General features: G+C 37.1%; 2 protein-coding genes across 7 annotated transcripts; one reads left to right on the top strand and one right to left on the bottom strand.

The window, feature by feature from the left end:
* Positions 1-1,338: 1,338 nt before the first annotated feature.
* On the top strand, positions 1,339-10,618 carry LOC136224416 (pentatricopeptide repeat-containing protein At1g09900-like). 3 transcript variants are annotated; one of them, XM_066012749.1, is made up of 4 exons: positions 1,339-4,605; positions 5,691-5,793; positions 6,931-7,005; positions 10,279-10,618. In XM_066012749.1, exon 1 carries the CDS (start codon positions 1,386-1,388, stop codon positions 4,098-4,100), a length of 2,715 nt encoding a protein of 904 aa, XP_065868821.1. In that variant the 5' UTR covers positions 1,339-1,385; the 3' UTR covers positions 4,101-4,605; positions 5,691-5,793; positions 6,931-7,005; positions 10,279-10,618. The 3 variants fall into 3 exon arrangements, with proteins under 3 accessions (XP_065868821.1, XP_065868820.1, XP_065868819.1); XM_066012748.1 differs by having other exon boundaries at positions 5,739-5,793; positions 10,279-10,617; XM_066012747.1 differs by lacking the exons at positions 6,931-7,005; positions 10,279-10,618 and having other exon boundaries at positions 5,739-6,093.
* Positions 10,619-11,140: 522 nt separating this feature from the next.
* On the bottom strand, positions 11,141-19,038 carry LOC136222309 (protein HIRA). Of its 4 annotated transcripts, XM_066009933.1 has the most exons (10): positions 18,375-19,037; positions 15,971-16,246; positions 15,600-15,851; positions 15,123-15,520; positions 13,986-15,003; positions 13,133-13,337; positions 12,787-13,030; positions 12,513-12,635; positions 12,284-12,395; positions 11,141-11,769 (listed from the first exon to the last, which is right to left on the bottom strand). In XM_066009933.1, the coding sequence occupies exons 1-10, from the start codon at positions 18,480-18,482 to the stop codon at positions 11,467-11,469; spliced, it is 3,039 nt and encodes a 1,012-aa protein (XP_065866005.1). In that variant the 5' UTR covers positions 18,483-19,037; the 3' UTR covers positions 11,141-11,466. The 4 variants fall into 4 exon arrangements, with proteins under 4 accessions (XP_065866005.1, XP_065866004.1, XP_065866006.1 ...); XM_066009932.1 differs by having other exon boundaries at positions 12,787-13,337; positions 18,375-19,038; XM_066009934.1 differs by lacking the exon at positions 18,375-19,037 and having other exon boundaries at positions 15,600-15,854; positions 15,971-16,110.
* Between the last annotated feature and the right edge of the window lie 337 nt (positions 19,039-19,375).

Raw genomic sequence — 19,375 nt, 5'->3', positions numbered from 1 at the left:
CTAAAGAATTTTTTTTGCTTCATAACACATGTCGTTTTGATTCAATCCATGCAGATTAATTGATTTTTACCATTTTTACCAAATATACTCTCGTTTAAGTTGTCTTTTTATTTTTGGGAATAAATAAAAATTAATTAGTGGACACAATTAATATAAGAATAACAAAGTCTTTTAATTAAAATTAATTGATTTTCTTAATTCTTGTGTCTTGACCTCAAAAGACATGTATTGTAAAACAAATGGAGTATTTCGTTACCCACTGAATTTGCTTAAAGTGACATATGGGTCACCTAAATTTGTTTAAAATGAACTATTGGCCTCCTAAAATTGATTAGAGTGGTATATTAGCCCCTTAATTTGCATAAAGTGGTACAATTTTCAAATTGTCAAAATTCACTATTGTTTTAACACATGGACTTAAGGAGTTAATCCTGTCACTCTAAGTAAGTTTGGAAACCTAGCGAGATAATGTGTAGGTTTAGCAACTCAGTCTGCTTTCTGAGTCAAGTTCCTTATGGGAATGAGAAATCTCTACCCGAATTGCAATTTAGGGGGTGTTTGGTAGCTCATTTTTATGCTTACGTTTGCCTTTTCACTTTAAAATTGAGAGTTTTATGTGTTTGGTTAGTGACATTCTGTTTGTCTTTTACATCTGAAAAGTAACTTTTTATAAAAGCAGAAAATATCTGTTTTTTTTTTTAGAAAAGTAGCATTTTTAGGTTATTTCATGTAAATTAAAAATTGCAATTGGTATAGTGTCAAATTAATGAATTTATATTGGTTAACTAAAAAATTTTCTCTTGGTTGGAGAACAAGTATTGGAATGTTAAAAAAACACTGGTATCAAGATAAAATTTTAATGCTTGAACTATGAGTAATAATTATATAAAATGTAACACTATAAATAAAGTACTAGAATTAAAGGTTAATTTGAAAAATACGTGTGTTGTTTGATTAGGAAAGAGAAAACTAATGTATAGAGAGAAAACTCTAAAACTGGTGATTTAAAAAAATAAAAAAACATGGTTCCATAATAAATATGATACTAAACAAATTTAATTCTTAAAATTTTTTTATATAATCAATTTGACAATATCAACTTAAAAATCATTGATTTATACTAGTCGAGAATCTCGACCCTTTTCTTCAACAAAAAATACCAGGCACCTATCTGCAAATTAACTGTTTTTTTTTTTTTTTTTGTTAACCCTAAAATTAACACACAAAATTGCCTTCTACTCTCTTGCCTCATCCTTCCAAACGCTGCCGTTTTCGGCGTAAATATAGCACACAAATAAAGTGAGTAAAACTGATTTAGATTCATACCCCTGAGAAAAACTTAACATTTCGTTGATCTCCGGTTGGCTTCGACGGCGTAATTTCCGATGCTTCCAATCTCACGCCGGCGACTACTCCCGGTGAAGAATCTTCCTTCTAAAGTGCATTGCTTGAGCAGCTCCCTCAAGGTACAGTATTCCTTTCCTTTGTTCACCTCACTCAATTGCATTTACTCAGTGAGGTCACAGCTCTCGCTTTCTAGTCTCATTTGTCTCCCTAAAACCCTAAACCCTTCTTTCAGCTCCTATTGTTCTTATTCTTCGAATTCCCAAGGATTTCACTATTTTCATCAGTTTTTCCCAACTTGTTCTTCCAATTTTAATTATTTGAATTCGAATGAGCGGCGGAGAGTAGTTGTCGGATTGACTAAAGTAATCAAGCTACAGAATGGATACGATTTGATGGAACTTTCCCGAAATTTTTGTCCTAATATGTTATTAAAGATTATGCAATTATTGGAATCCCGTGAATCCGCATTTGCATTTTTTAAATTCGCATTTCAAAATCACTCGGATGCTGCAGTTCAATCTTGTTGCATAGTGGCTCATGAATTAGCTGCGGAGAATTTCCAGCTCCTTGCACAAGATGTGATTACTTGGGTTATTCGGAAAATTGGGGCTACTAGGAGTAGAGACATGGTAGAGTTTATGTGGGCTAAACACCACGAGTATGAGTCAGATTTCTCAGTCCTTAACACGCTCATGCGATGTTTTTTGAATGTGGAAATGGGTTATGAGGCAATGGAGATAGTGGGGAGGATGAGGGAGGTAGGTGTAACGCCAAGTTCATCAGCGATTACAATACTTTTCAGGTGTTTGCTTAGGGCGGATGACTATCGTAGTGTCTGGAAATTGTTAAGAGGTATGATTCGAGAAGGTCCTCGCCCTTGTAATCATAATTTCAATATAATGATTCTTTACTTTTGTAAGAAAGGGTATATCAGGATTGCTGAAAGTCTGTCATGTGTAATGCAAAAGTTTGGGTGTGAACCAGATGTTTATGCATACAATATTTTGATTAATGCATATTGTACGAGGGGAAGAATTTCAAATGCTCTTGAGCTGGTACATTTGATGATAGATAATGGTTGTAGCCCGAGCTTAATTACTTTCGGCACAATTATAAATGCATTTTGTAATGAGGGAAAACTGGTGGAAGCTAGGAAGGTTTTTTATGACATCCAAGAAATCGGCCTTTCTCCAAATGTTGAAATGTGCAATGCTTTGATGAATGGATATGTTAAGGCGAGGGATGTTGGTCAGGCAAAACTTCTTTACGAAGGAATGATGAAAAAGGGCATAGCACCTGATGGCATAACTTTCAATATTTTGGTAGTTGGGCATTACAAGTATGGGAGAGAAGAGGATAGAAATAGTTTTTTGCAGGACTTATCAGTTTCACGTTTGGCTCCAGATTGTTCACTATATGATATTTCTGTTGCAGGGTTATGTTGGGCTGGTGAGCTGGATGAGGCCATGGAACTTTTAGAGAATATGCTTGAGAAAGGAATACCCTTAAGTGTTATTGCTTTTAATTCAGTTATTGCAGCTTATAGTCTGGCCGGATTAGAGGAGAATGCTCATAAAGCATATAAAGTCATGGTTATGTTTGGTCTCATTCCATCATCTTCAACATGTAGTTCTCTGCTTTTGGGTTTGTCTAGGAAGGGGAGACTACAAGAAGGGATGGAGCTCTTGTATTCGATGTTAGAAAAAGGCTTACCCGTCAATAAAAAGGCTTTTACAGTGCTAATGGATGGATACTTCAAGGTTGGTGATGTAGTGGGAGCTCATACTCTGTGGCATGAGATGGAAGCTAGGGGGATATATCCTGATGCTGTAGCCTTCTCAGCATTTATTGATGGTCTTTCTAAAGCCGGTCTCATGGAGGAGGCTTACGATGTATATTTGGAAATGTTTAAAAAAGGATTTGTGCCTAATAACTTTGTGTATAACTCATTGATTCATGGTTTTTGCACCCGTGGTCAAATGCAAGAAGCACTGAAGCTGCAGCATGAGATGAGGAAAAGGGGTCTGCTTCCTGACATTTTTACAATCAATATCATCATTAATGCATTCTGTAAAGAAGGCCAAATGAAGTCTGCAATTGATGTTTTTATGGACATGTATCATATAGGGCTCACCCCGGATATTGTCACTTATAACACATTGATTGGTGGATATTGTAAAGCATTTGATTTGGTAGGTGCAGACGAGGTTGTGAATAAAATGTATGCTAGTGGATGGGATCCTGATATTACTACTTATAATATACATATTCATGGACTTTGTGGTTCTCAGAAAATGAGTCGAGCTGTGATGATGCTGGATCAGCTCGTCTTAGTAGGTGTTGTTCCAGACACTGTAACATACAACACTCTGATAAATGCGGTTTGTGCTGACGTGCTGGATCGTGCGATGATTTTAACTGCAAAATTGCTTAAGATGGCTTTTGTCCCCAATGTTGTCACAGCCAACTCACTATTGTCTCACTTCTGCAAGCAAGGAATGCCTGAGAAGGCCTTAATTTGGAGTCAGAAGCTGAGTGAAATTTCTTTCGACTTCGACGAAATTTCCTATAAAATTATGGACAAAGCCTACCTTAAGATTCAAAACAATGATGGACTACCAAGAGCTGCATCTGAGAAGAGCCTGTTCCTGGATTCCCTTATGTATATTACATATGACTATTTTCGTAGAATGCACAGCAAGACAAGCAAGAATCCAATTAGGCTGATTGAAAATGGTTATGATGGATCCTGAAAAGTGATAAATGGTCAAGTTCAAAGGACTTAACATCTTGCGGCTCATATTGACAGCTTGAAAGTAATCGAATTTCTTAGCTGAGATCGTACTGGTTGAGACTGGTTATTACAATACGAAAAAAATGGGAGACGGAAAGAAGGGCAAGCCTTGATGGAACATACATGAGTCATGAGCTAAACAATGTTTTGGCATTAATAGATGTGGCAAAGCAACAAAAGAGAGCATGAATTACCAAAAAGATGTCTGAAGTTAAACTTCTATCAGTTGATTTCTGTTCATTATTATCTTAAGGTTTATGGTAACCATGGTAGGATGATCAGAACAATTAGAGATTGATAAAATAAATTCTGTTGGTGGAATACGAACGGAGTCATAAACAACCTGATAAATGACGCTCACTTTTCGACATTGCTTGATGGTATACATCATCATTGGAAGGATCTCCTTGGAGGTTGCCATAGGACCATTGAAGCAATTCCTCTTTTGACTCCGGTGTATTGAGGTAATTTTTCTTTTTTGACTCTCTGTTTCCTTCAAAATTGTAATTTGGGCATGCTTTATTCATTCATTTATTTTGTATAGGGTTTCTTTTAGGACTTTGTTGCTGTTCTTTTGTTTGTTTGTTTGTTGGTAATAACATTATGCTTGGAATGATTGCTAATTGTTTTTCTTTATGTTTGGGTATTATGGCATGCCAATATCAATTTTTGATGGGTGATTTATAAAATGCAACTCTAGGCTGTTCCGATTAGCTAGGAAGCAGGTTCCGATTTAACAGACAAGTGGCAGACAAGTGGCAGCAAGTAATTAATACTAAAATGGAGCTTTTCTTGTTACTTATTTGTCATATTTTTCAGCTCCTGTGTATTAGGGTGGAAACTGAGGGATTCCAAAATTGAATTCGAGGGAACTTTTCACTTTTTGTTTCAATTGTTTGTCGTTGGGAAACAAACTGTGAAGGACTTGAGGTCACTAACCTGAAATTGAAACGCTTCTTCTTTTTAATTATATGCCTGTTGCAGAAGTGATTTTATTTGTCAAATGAGGAATTCTATTTTTTGTGTGAAATAGGAGTTACATGTGGTCCTCCAATTATCAGAAATGCCATAAATCTTAAATTCTTAACGAAAAAGCATTGCCGTGTAACTTTGGTTTCAGCTATGGTCCTTTTGTCCGGAAACCAACAGCACATTCATTGGAGATGCCACATGGATAACAGATCATCACAACTTTGCCATGTGGAAAATTAAAAAAAGAAAATAATATTTTCCACGTGCTGAAATTTTGATGGAGAAAATAAATTTTTACTTTTTTAATTGGGTGAGATTTTGATGACATGTCATCCACATGGTATATTCGGCAAATGTGTTAATGGTTTTCAGACAAGGATCATGGGTGAAACCAAAGTTCAACGCTGATGACTTTCTCTAGTTAAAAATTCAAGATTTATGGCATTTTTGTTCCATTTCTGATAGCTGAAAGACATGGGTGTAATTAACATAAATAAATGATGCCCAAAGCAGCATGTCCCTCATGTCAAACTAGCACATTTGCAGATTTTGAATTTTATAGCACAAATTTTATCAGTAAATAGGTGCCTGCGATGAAGATGCTCAAGAAGTTCTGTTGCTGCAGGTGGATTCTTCTCAATCATCTTCTTCTAGCTGATTCGTGTGCTCGAAGAACCACGGTAATGCAGCTCGATTCTGTTAAAGTTCATACCTTTCCTAATATTCGCCGGTTAGGAGGACTGAAGAGTGGCAGAGGGATGTAATGGTGAGGGGTAGGGGAAGACCTAAGCAAACTTGGAAGAGGGTGATCGAGAGTGATATGAGTTTATTGGGGATTGAGGAAAATATGGTAGTGGATAGGGCGGAGTGGAGGGAGAGAATTTATGTCGCTGACACGATTTGATTTCACGGTTTTGTATGATGGTTCATGTTAGCTGACCCTGAATCATTTCGGCACTAAGGCTTTGTTATTGTTGTTATTGTGTCATTCTTCTTTTTAAAAGGCTTAACACATCATTAGCTCCTTGAATTTGTCCATAAAAGTAGATTAGCTTCCTGAACTTTGTTAGTGTCTCACCAGCTCTCTAAACTTGCTTATTTCGTATCACCGACTCACTAAACTTGCTTATTTCGTATCACCGACTCACTAAACTTGTCCATAAAAATATATTAGCTCCCTGAATTTTATAAGTGTCTCACCAGCTTCCTAAACTTATTTATTTTGTAACAACTAAATACAAAAACTTATTAAACTGAGATTCTAAAAATACATCTTCATCTATTTGAGAAGTAATTTTTTCTCTTTTCGTACCTTTCAACCTATTATAAGAGTTAGTGTTGCAGGTTTGAGAGATCGAATGGATAAGGATCGAGAGTTAGTATTGTGGTTTTTGTATTTAGTTGCTACAAAATAAGAAAGTCCAGGGAGTTGGTGAGACACTTGCAAAATTCAGGGAGCTAATATATTTTTATGGACAAGTTTAGGGAGCTGGTGAGACATTAGCAAAGTTCAGGGAGTCAATCTACTTGTATGGACAAGTTTGGGGAGCTGGTGATGTGTTCTGTTTTGCTGGAAGACTTTTCATAGCTTAAGGCTCGAAAGGCTTTCTTTGAACACATAACATAATTAGATCTCTAAAATTTTCTGCATACAAAAAGGAGAGATTGATGTTTAGTTAAAATAATTAACTAGGTAGAGATGAGATGAGCTTTGGGTATATAGTACAGGGTAAAACACACCCCTGAAATTTGAGGTTACTAAAATTATGGTTCCTGAACTTCAAATCCTGATACAAAATATCCCTGAATTTTGACAGCTACTAACATAATAGCCCAAGTGATCGTTGAACATAGGAAAATCACAACAAAAGGAGACTAGCATCTCAACACAGGTTAGTTTTTAGTTTAAGGCGTTCAAATTTGACTTGTGTTTGCTGAAGTATTTGTTTTGTTTTTTCCCAAGAAAAAGAGCTTCTACATTGTATGGTTTGTCTTTTGAATTGGTTCTCCGAGTATCAGGAATTGAATACTAATGTCACAAAACTTAATTTCTTAACATCAAAATCATCTAACTTTGCATTTGATTTCTCCAGATTTTGGCAATAACATTCACCGAAACGAACACATAGATAACATGGAAGCCGTATTTTTTGCCGGTGGATTTAAAATACAAAAACCTAGTTTGGCCTTGCTAGGTTTTGTTGATGTGAGAAACCGAGAGGGAGAGAGGGGATAAATGAAATTGTCTCGATTGGGTTGACGTTGACCCTTTAAAGGTCGTATTGGACTCCAGTTTAAGCTCTATGACCCTGTGGTCACGAATTTGAGTTCATTTTCAATTCCAATTCAGTGACATGTATTTTTTATAATTTTCTAATCCATGTACAGTAAAACCTCTGTAAATTAATAAACTCTTTAAAATAATAATTTCTTCTGGTCCCGATTTGGGCCAGTTCAAAAAATGATCAATTTTAATAAATTAATAATATAATAATTATCCGGAACAACCCTTTATAAATACATTGTATTATTACCTCTATAAATTAATAATTTCTCAAATATATATATATATATATTTTTTTTGGTAGGAAAGGAAAAAAAAAAAAAACAAAAACAAAAAACCGCTCAACTCGGGATCAGCCTAGGAAAACTGACCCCCACCACATCCTCTAAGATCAAAGAAGAGATGAAAACCGGCGGGGAAGAGAAGGTAGAAAGACCCAACACACTAGAGTGCCCTTCCATCGCAAGACGGTCCGCAACTCGGTTCTGCTCCCTATAAATATGAGCAAAACTAATAGACTCAAAGGAGGAGCCAATCCTCTTAATGCTTTTAATAATGTTCAGGTTATTCCGGCACACAGCGTTGCCCTCAGAAATCATTTTAACCGCTTCTTGGTTATCCGATTCAACAAGAAGCTTCTTCACCCCAAGCTCCTTAGCAAGTTTCAAGCCCGAGAAAATCCCCCAAAGCTCTGCAGAAAAGGAAGAACCAATACCCAAATTCTGAGAGAAGCCAGAAACCCACCTGCCACCATCGTCTCGAAGGACCCCTCCTGCGGCAATTCTTCCGTCTCTTAGACAAGAACCATCAGTGTTGAGTTTAACTACCCATTCCCTCGGCTTACACCAGGCTAAGAGATTGACCTCCCTCCTCTGAACATCCCTAGTTAAGGGGTCATCAACAAAACTCTCAACCAAGGTACTAATCTTCTTAGAAAAGAACTCAAGGACATTAGGCTGAGACACCACTCCTCCTCCAAAGATCTTCTCGTTCCGCCATTTCCAAATCTGATGGCAGACCACCACAAAAAGAAGGACACCTTGATTTCCAGGCAGAAGAATCCCTTTAATTCCATCAACAAACCAATCATTTTCAGAATGGGCTAAAAAGGAAGGTAGCACATCCCTAGGGAGAATTCTCCTCCAAACCTCCTTACGTCTCTCACAATCCCTGAGAGCATGACACAAAGTTTCATCAAACCCACTGCATCTGCCACAGGCTCCAGAATCCACCAGGTGCCTCCTTTTTCTATCCGAATTAGTAAGCAATCTATTCCTAGCCCCCAACCACAGGAAACTCCTAATACGGTATGGCACTTTTAAGGCCCAAATCGTTTTCCACACCCCATGGGACGGAGAATCCAAATCCTGATAGAACGCCTGAAAAGCAGATTTACACGAATAGGCCCCATTGTTAGTCAGCGCCCAACAGTAACTATCCTTGTCCTCAATTTGATTACTAATATGAACACCTCTGATAGTAAGGAGCGATTCCAGACTGAGGTAGGACTCAAATTTATCCCAAATCCACTCACCCTCAGAATCCACCACATCAGCAATCCTCCAGTCCTGAATGTCCACCGGAGGCAAGGAAGTACAAATCTCTAATAAAGGCTTCTTACCTACCCAAATATCCTTCCAAAATCTGATGGACCTGCCATGTCCCACATTCCACCCAATCCCAGAACAAAATTCAGCAAAAACTGCACTAATGCCTTTCCATAGAAAGGAACAATTAGCCACTCTATCCTTAGGCCCCCCAAACACCTTATCCTTCCGGTATTTCCCGCATAAGAGTTGGACCCACAGAGCTGAAGGAGACTGCCACATCCTCCACAGGAGTTTCATTAATAAGACTTTATTATTATCTTTGGCTTTCCTAATGCCATATGCGAAATATATATAGATATACATACTTAGGATAATTAGCAAAACATGAGTCTATAGTACTTTGTTTTTTCTTGGAATTTAAATCTAATTGAATTTCATCTCTAATTATTCTCAATGCATTCAAAAGTTTCGGTGTATCCTTATCAAATTGTAACAAAAAATTGTAAAGAGTGGATGATGCTATAATTGCTTCCTTTCCTTGGACTGGTTTCAAAAATACCGAATAATCCTCAGCTTCATCCTCATTTTTTGTATGATTTGAAACAACACTCCATATAAATTTATATAGTAATTCATTAACTATGATACATTGAATATTTTTAACATAAATACAATGAACTTCCAAGTTCAATTAACTTATATAATGCACATTTAATTTTATTTGTTCATTGATTTTAGACAAAAACTTTATTTAAATTAATAACTTAAAATTTATTTTTAAAAAATTTAAAATCATTCCATAAATTAATAATTATTAATTTATCGATTAATTAATAACTCTGGTCCTAACATTATTAAGTTATAGAGGTTTTACTGTATAAGAATCTGGCTTATGTGTGGTTTTGGCAATAACAGTCACCGAAAAGAACACGTAGATAACATGTAAGCCAGATTAAAAATAATGAAAAAATACCTAGGTAGGGCTTTGCTAGGTTTTGTTGATGTGAGAAATCAAGAGGGAGGAGATGAATGAAATTGGCTGGATTGAGTTCAGTGACATATTTTTTATTATTTTCTAATCCATATATAAAAATCTAGTTTACGTGTCCGTTTACATGTCTTTTTTAGTGATTATTATTGCTGGAATCTAGGTAAAGATACTATAGGAGAAATCAGATGTAAAATTGGATGATTTTGATGTTAAAAAATCAAGTTTTTTTAGTATTAGTGTTCCGTCCTTGATACTTGGAGGAAACCCATGAGTTTGATGTCTTTTGATCTTTTGTTCTCCCAGCTTCTTCTCTGATTTGAAACATTTCCAATGATTGTAGAACTGCAGGCCTTCCAAATTATGGTCAACTTGGACATGGAAGTTGGTGCACATTGGTTGGATTACTAACAGAACTGAATTATTGGTTAACCAAACCGAATTTACATGATGGAACTGGTAATATTTGGTGACAAATCTGGTATCAGCTATGTTGCACGGAAATTTTGATAGAATTTGTAATTCTCGTTTCCTAGAATGTAATGTATTTTTAGAAGTAAATTGTTAATAAGTTTCCTAGAATGTAATGTATTTTTAGAAGTAAATTAATATTAACGATAATATTTTTTAGATTATCTTCTACAAAGTTTCGTCTTTCAGAATGAAAATATCTATTTTTTCCTTTTATTATGTGACTTATGTAAAAAATTTCAATGTATATATGAAAAACATTAAACATCTATCCTTGTAAATAACGTTTACAAATATCGTTTCTCAGCATCCGTTGAATCCGTTTCATTTTCCGTATTGGTTTACGTCTCCATGTGATGTAATGAAGATATTCAGATTCACACTAGATGCATGAATAGGTCTGATTATAGTATATGCAGTCAGTAAGGATTTCGATGCTAAAAAAGATCCTGCTATTATTTGATGCTTCAGTTGATGGCGAGAAGCATTTTAAAAATGTCTAACCAATCTCAAACCGACTATTTAGATCCATCTAAAAAATTATAGATGTCGGTAATCTAGATTTTTTTTTTGCTTAATCTCACATCGTACGGGTAGTCAAGACTCGAGACAAACGTTGAGGTATGTGAATTTTTCATACATTCAACAGAATCATCTTGCTCAGAGGAAGAACTGTGAATGGTAATGGCAGAGACTGCTTATTAGAATCATCAGACAGCAGATAATGTCGGAACTACTGTTGGAATTTCTCGTATCATCATCAAGTTCAAAGCTCAAAGCTAATATCAAGTTGAAGTATATACAGATCGCCTGAAAGTTCAGTTCCGACATATAAATGGTGTAATAGATATAGTTGAATGACATTTTGATTTCATGTAAGCAGACTAGCAAATATAAAATCATATTCTTGCTGCGTAATATTTTACACCAAAAAACATCGATAAATAGTTACAGATTTCTTCTCTTCCGTATGATCCGTCCCGTCCTCCGGCCAGATGCCAAGAACGGTTAGCCTGCTAATCCTCATTAAGATCAATCCTATTAGTTAGAAGTTAAAGAATCATGGACCGGTGTCCATAGTTGGTGTATCCGGGATGACTTGATCCGTCAACATTGGAGCTGAATCGTCCTCCATTGCTTGCTGGTCGGAGTTCTTTCGGTTTATGACTCTTGCAGCAGGTTTCTTTCGTTCTGTTGCGGACTTCTTGGTTGGTTCTGTTGTCGTTATCTGGGCCACATTAGTTTCAGCCCCTCCGTATTCGGACAGGAGATCTGTGAACTCGTTTAGTAGCCGCTGAACTTTCCGATTTGACGCTATTGCAGGAAGAATATCTTCCCGTAATAGCTTGTGCTTTTTCATTCCCTGAAACAGATATTTATCCCGTTAATCAGAAGCTTAACGAATGAGGATTCCGAAGCAACTTTGATAAGATTTTACAGCAAAAATTAAAGAAATAGCTCCTGTAATGGTGCAAATGTAAACTTTACGCTCATGTACTTCAATTTGATGACGACTTTTCTGTCGCACATCTTCCACGAAGGACATGTTCTTAATCGAATTATTTTTATGACAAACACGAACTCAAGGAGCGTTTTATATAGAAAATGTCCTACATGGCAATTATCTTGGCCTAATCACATTTTAACAAACACGGAAGACATGTGACGTGACGGAGCAATCAAAGAGGTGCTAGATTTCACCGAAAAATAAAAGTTCGGGGGCAAAAAGTCCACAAATCGACGTACAAGAGCTTAGTTAAAGTTGTCATTTCGACAAATACATGAGCATTTTTCGTGTTTTCGCCAAGATTTTACGAACATTTTTTCAGATCTTAGTTAATTAGACATCAATCAAGAAGACGAGTGAAGAAGCTTACAAGAACACAAGGATCCCAAGCCAAATTCGTCCTATCTGAAGATTCCGCCATCCCAGTAGGAGGTCCAAGAAAATTTTCACAGACTTCTCGTAAACGAGACTCGTCTGCTTCTCTGCAGAAGATAAGGATATATCAGCTGCGTGGAGACTCCGAGGATGTAAAACAAGTAAGCTTGGAATGAATGATACATGAATTAACAAATAATCAAGAGCAGAGATCGGAGAAAAACCTTGCTAAGAAACGAATGTACGATAGAAGGCACTGGCGATATTCATTCGGGGACTTCAAAGCCAAAGACGACGACAACTGTGCCTCTAAATGAGCACGTGTCTGCACTCCATCGTCGGTCACCCTATAACAGGTCAAGTTTAGCCGTTAATACAGTTCCATTCACAGATATAAGAGTGAAACGTGCAAAAGTTTAATACGTACAGGGCCCGAGTCACAAATTAAAAAAAATCTAAGATTTGAAAAACCAGCAAAATTTTCCAATGGATGAATACCTGCTCCATCCTCCCGGCTTCCTGGCTAGATATTTCCTAACATCCACCTGCAATGCAGCCAGCTCGCCGCTCTGAAACGAACCCAAGTTCCACGAGCTAGCGAAATTCGATGCAGGGAAGCAGTCGTCTGCAACCCTCAACCAGCATTTAAGATTAACGTCGAAAAGGAAGGCATGGCGCGTAGCTAGTACAACAAGAGGTGAGCCAGATTTCGACAATTTCGCAGATATAACTTTGATCGTTCCTGTGAGAGCAGAAACGTAATCCAAATTCACAGGCACAGTCATCAGAAAAATGCTAATGAAGCAGCTGTGAGAAAGATAAAGATTTTCGGACGATAGCAAACCTTTTCCAGATGAGTTTGGATCTGAAGCAATCAGAGACGCCAACGTATCTTGGAGAAGACAAGTCCGGTTGAATAGATCCCATACATACAACGATCCCTTCTTTGTGACGAGTAGCAATTTCCAGCACTCGTCGCAATCTACAAAGGTTGCTGCAGATCCCATCATCATAATCGGCATCGCACGTCTCCCACACTTTGTGTAAACCTTAGCAAAATTCAAACAGAAAGGCGGTTTATCAAGAACACCGATCAATTTAAGGAAGCTCAACTTACATATGAAACTTACTTACAGAAACGGATATGGAAAATGAAAAGGAAAGCGGGAATCAATATTTCTAAAAAGCATATGAAACAAAGACGTGTACATAATAAAAATATATGGATATATCTATACATTTTTTAAATTATAAAAATGTAGGTTCAAATAATTTATATATATAACATTAAAAAAAATTACATAAAGTCCCGTAATAGAGAGAAGAAAGAGATTTTTTTAATTTTGAAAGCTCGTAAAAGATGATCTAGAAAATATTGAGGATTTAATTATTCGAACCACTTCTGAAAAACATTACATTCTAGGAAACGAGTTTCCATTTTTTTTAATTTCGGAAACACTGCCGGAAAGGCTTCCTACAAGTTTCCAAGAGTTTTGGTTTCGAAAACAGACACGGAAATATGAGAAGCTTTAAAATCAATGTTTCTGTGCAAGATAGACTTGAATGCTTCTGGTTGCAACAATTTTAGCCAAGATTATCATTTTCTTGCATTTATATCATATATAATCATGTGAAATCTATAGATCACGTAATACGATCATGACATGACAAATCCATTTTAAGACTTATTTACTTACCTGTAGGCATCCATCTTCGCAGCCAACAGCCCAAAAGTTCGCATTTCCTGCTAAAACCGTGATTTTTCCTGAAATCCTATCAGACCAAAGCATTTGACCTCCTCGTGTGCATACAATTTCTGTTTCTTTCATCATAAACGTATTTCCAACACCGATAACGTCATTTACAGCGTGTTCCCGAGGACGAGCTTCTAAGCATATCGGTACACTATCTTCCCCTACTTTCTTATCAAACACCCGAATGGAAAGAGGTGTAGAAGCATTGGAGGAAGAACTGGAAGCCTTCATGCTTCCGGACTGCTCCACATTGATGCTACCATCTCGGCCTGAAGAACCCGGAACCTTCTCAATGACCAAACTCTCTGTAATGGTAGCGCGTGCAGTGATACCAGAACGGTCTTTCATATCAGAACTTCTGTTAAATGTTCCCCTGACAGTAACTTCTCGCATTCCACCATCAGCAACAACTACCCCGTTTTCATTTTTCCCGTGACTAGATGTCACGATAGGGAATTCCGTTCCTTGAGCCTGAACCTCAGCTGTACCTGTTCCCTGCTGATTTACCACACCTACTGCTTCCGGAATGATTCTCTTTCTTCCATCAGGGCGCCTATATTCTCTCTGCTTCACGGGACTAGAAATCCGAGCAGACATTGGTACTTTACTTGCCCCGTCACCAGCAGCCGCTACACCCTTCATTCTATCATCAACTTGAGGCTCAGAAGTCTTTGTTGTTGCTACCAAGTCAACAGAAGGTTTTACCGGGATCTGATTTTGCTGAATATCCGGCACCACTTTTTTCGTTGCTGTTTGCTTGGCTGAAGCTGCTTCAAGTAATAACTGTGCAGGGCTCTCCGCCAAGTTTGCCTGTCGGCCTCTTACATCACCATAACGACTTCTCTTTAACTCGTCAAGCTCGGCATCAGTTAGCCGATGTCCAAGTTCTTTCATCTCGAAATGGAAAGTGGCAACCGTCCCATCCAAGGAACAGGCGAAAAGTGAATAGCCATCAGGACTCCTGTCATACAAGAAGAAACGAAGATAAGTAACGAGATAATCATAGCTATGGGAAAAACAAATATTCGAGAATACAAAAGAAGCATAAGGTTAGATTTTTTCGGGAGATATCGAACGTACCACGACAAATCTACAACACTTTGTGTAAAGAAATGTTTCGCTACAAAAAGCGGACGTGGACTTGCAGTTGTCCATACAGTTATAGTGCGATCTTGGCTTCCAATAGCGATAACATTATATGGTTGTGATTCTTTCCCTCCAAGCTTAGAGGACCCATTAGCCCACCCAACGGGTGCAGCTTTCACTTCCTGAGCATTGGCCGAATTTCTTCTAAACATCGAATGGTTAAACTTCACCACGATAATGGGAGCATTATGTCCTAAGAAGTCGAATGTCGCAGCCCATTCTCCTCTCTCTAAAACAGGTGCAGAATGCCTCGGCTTCTGAAAACCATGAGTGGTAGTTATGAAATGCCCACACGGAGACCATCCGAGCCGCCTGAAAAACGTAGATCCAAGCTGAAAAGTAAACCGGTAAATTAGTGTACGTAAACCTAAAGAGTATAGAAGAAAATTAATCAACAAAGAAACAACATACCGATTTTGCCCAATGGCCGTCCGTTCTATGAGCCAAACTCCAGTCACTTGTTCGCCATATAATGACCGTCTTATCATCCGATTGACTCGCTATGAAGGAGCCAATCGGATCCCAAGTCACTCCCTTAACTAGGCTAGAGTGACCTCTAAGAACAGCAGTGCACATCCCACTGCTCATGTTCCAAATATGGACCGTATTGTCCAAACTTCCGCTAGCTAATATGGAGTCATCTGGAGACCAATTAAGATCCACCTACTTTAAGCACGGAAAAGAACTCCCGGGTTAGACGATTCTCAACAAGACCTTCCTAGATTAAAACTTATAAACTAATGCACTACTCAAAAATCATGGCATTGAAGCAATTACATTACCACATCTGCAGTGTGCCCTCTCAACGTCATTGCAACCTTCCAATTCTCAACATCCGGCGGCTCTCCGCTACCGAATTCAGTAGTACCTGAACCGGGCTTCCTTTCATGAACTAAAATCACCTGATCATCAGACCCTGATGCAACATACCTACCGTGCTTAGCCCATCTAACACAATTAACCGATCCAAAATGATCACGAAGAGTCGCAAGAAGCCTCTGTGTTGGCTCATTGATTTCTAAGTCCCTGCTAACAGAATTCATATTCCATATCCGAACCTGCATTTTAAAGGTCAAAATTACATCAAGTACAATACGGAAAACTAGTTTAAACTACAAATCACATGTCCGGCCCGCACCCAAAACTATACAAAGGATATCAGAATGCCAGTTTACGCCTTAATGATACAATTGACTGCAGAACCTAAGTTCTAAAGAACTCAAAAACATAGAATTGACCTATATTAATCATATCGTACGACGTACGAAAACAAGAAGCAATTGAGAGACTCCACTAAAATTCAGGGCATGCCGAAAGCAGCATCAGTTTTCCAGCTCAGCAACCACTATCTTAATAACTTGTGGTTTCGATATATTCATCATTCGCAGTAAATAGTATATTGTATAGCTTCTTCTAAATAGGAATTTCTGACACGACCACACAATTTAGAGGGACAATCCGCTTGACAAAACCCATTTGACACGATTATCAATTTTCTTGTATTTATATCATATATAATCATGTGGAATATATAGATCACATAACACGATTATATGTTTTGACACTCCTACTTCTAAACAAGCTTAAATACTTTCAGCCAAGGCACAACTTCTCTATATTAAAGAGGTGTCAAAATGGGTTGTTCGTGTCATAACCGTGTTTTATGATTTGTATATTCCACATGATTATATATCCTAATCGTGTCAAACGTGCCGTGTCAGGTGATTGTCTCTAGGAATCGTGTGGACTTAAAATGGAAAAATAAAACAAGTGAATAGAAGGTGCACAACCCGATTTAGATGGACAACCAGCTTGACACAACCCGTTTGACACAATTATCAATTTTCATGTATTTATATCATATATAATCATGTGGAATATATAGATCCCATAACACAATTTCCGTGCGATAATCTGTTTTGACACTCCTACTTCTAAACAAGCTTAAATGCTTTCAGCCAAGGCACAACTTCTCTATATTAAAGAGGTGTCAAAATGGGTTGTTCGTGTCATAATCGTGTTAAAAGATTTCTACATTCCACATAATTATATATCCTATATAAATGCAACAAAAACGATAATCGTGTCATAATCATGTTATATGATTTGTAACAAGCTTAAATGTTTTCAGCCAAGGCACGACTTCTCTATACTAAAGGGGTGTCAAAATGGGTTGTCGTGTCACAATCGTGATTTGAATATTCCAGATGATTATATATCCTATAAATGCAACAAAAGCGATATTTGTGTCACAATCGTGTCTATGATTTGCACATTCCAACTTCTTAACAAGCTTAAATGTTTTAAGCCGAGGGACAACTTCTCTATACTAGAGGGTGTCAAACTGGGTCGTCTTGTCATAATCGTGTTATATGATTCGTATATTCATATGATTGTATATCCTATAAATGCAACAAAAACGATAATCGTGTCAGATGATTGTCTCTATGAATCGTGTTGACTTGAAATGGCAAAATAAAACAAGTGAATAGAAGGTGCACAATCATATTTCATATACTACAAGTTTAACTTTACGGGCGATGCAAGGTTCGAAAATCTTTATTATCAAACATTGTTCACATTTTATACACAATCAAACATATGCCGATAGCTTAATGCTAAACCGTAAAAAAAAAAAAAAAAAAAAAAAAAACGAGCATAGTGAACACAAAGGGGAATCAGATAATCAAACTAATTGCTATGTTGCACGAAAACTCTTCTTCATTAGCGTTTCCGCATTTCGTATCCGTTTCCGTTTCTTTTCCGTTTCCTAGCTAATTTTTCTTAGAAATAACGTTTCCGGTATCCGTTTCCGTTTCCCATTTCCGTGCAACATAGACTAGTGGCATTGTCAACAATTAAGCTCAGATGCTTGTTTCCTCCCTTATTCTGAAAATGCCAAACCAAAGGGTGGCAATTTCTGACACGAAAACAGGGTTCACATAGACAACCCGACTGACACGACACTATTGACACAAAAATCATTTTTCTACAGTTTATAACATATAGGAGATAACACGATTTTGACACGAAAATCATTTTCCTACCGTTTATAACATATATAAACATATGCAACATATACACAACATAACTCGATTTTGACACGAAACACGAAATTGCCACCTCTCTAAACCTTCTTCCCTCATAATTTGGGCAACAGAATTAAGGATGAGAGAAGGATCATACCTTGTGGTCACCTCCACCAGTAGCAAACCTGAGAGCACCAGGTTGAATATCAATGGAGAAAATTTGCATTCCCTCATGCTTAACCCAGCTGGGTTTCTCTGCAATCATCTTACTCCGTTCACAAAATCCCCCAAAACAGTTACTTCTATTAAAAAAACGCTAAATAGCACCAAAAATCATAGCTTCTCCGGCCCTAAAAAGCCCCAATTCACCCAATTACTTACTGTGATAAACAAAAAGAACACGCAAAAAAGACCCAAAACCCTAAAATGAAGCTTCCTTGAACTCAGTACTTCAAGAACCTACTGCAAGCAAATCAAATTGAGGGAAATTAGAGCAACAAAAATCCTAATTAGAGACTTATAGTGACCAATAAGCAAAAACACGAAGTGAAAAGAAAAATTGGCAGAAGAAATTGAGAGTTTTGGCAACTAGAAAAACCCTAAAATGCTATTTTAAGATTGTGTATGAGTAGAAAGCCCTAAATGGAGTAAAAGGGTAAAAAGAAGGCTTATTTCTTAAGCTAATTTTTAGGGTTTTTGAGGAGGAAGAAGAAGACCCTAAAATTATGAGAGGTAAAGGAAGAATTTTGCCGTTAAACGGTCCTAATCTAGGGGCAAAGAAGATTGTGTCTCTGTCTGCGTTAGAGACAGCAAAAAAAATGCAGAGAAAGTACTAAATTGTAATAAAAACTAAAAAAGTAAATTGAAAAGAAAAAAGGATAAGAATCGAAGAAATAAAAACTACAAAAGTAAATTAAAAAAAAAAAAAAATAGGAAAGCACATTATTTTATGGTCATTATTATAATTGTAAAAAAAGCATAGAATAAATCATGTGGTTAAACCGGACCGGTCAAAGAACCAGAAAAGATAATGGATTTACTGGGTGTTTGTTAGAAGGGATAGGGATAAAAAAATACGAGATAAGTTATCACGTGTTTGTTTGGGAGATAGAAGACTGAGACGGATGAGGGATAAGCTTCTTATCCCTCAAATCTCTA

This window comes from Euphorbia lathyris, chromosome 3 (assembly GCF_963576675.1).
Source record: "Euphorbia lathyris chromosome 3, ddEupLath1.1, whole genome shotgun sequence".
Taxonomy (NCBI): domain Eukaryota; kingdom Viridiplantae; phylum Streptophyta; class Magnoliopsida; order Malpighiales; family Euphorbiaceae; genus Euphorbia; species Euphorbia lathyris.
This window is presented reverse-complemented; position numbering and strand designations above follow the sequence as displayed.

Coding starts and splice junctions, on each gene's coding strand:
- LOC136222309 (XM_066009932.1), bottom strand. CDS start 18,482: ATGATTGCAGAGAAACCCAGCTGGGTTAAGCATGAGGGAATGCAAATT. Junction 16,247..18,374: donor CTGGTGGAGGTGACCACAAG/GTATGATCCTTC, acceptor TTTAAAATGCAG/GTTCGGATATGGAATATGAA. Junction 13,338..13,985: donor GCGAAGATGGATGCCTACAG/GTAAGTAAATAA, acceptor AATTTTGCTAAG/GTTTACACAAAGTGTGGGAG.
- LOC136224416 (XM_066012749.1), top strand. CDS start 1,386: ATGCTTCCAATCTCACGCCGGCGACTACTCCCGGTGAAGAATCTTCCT.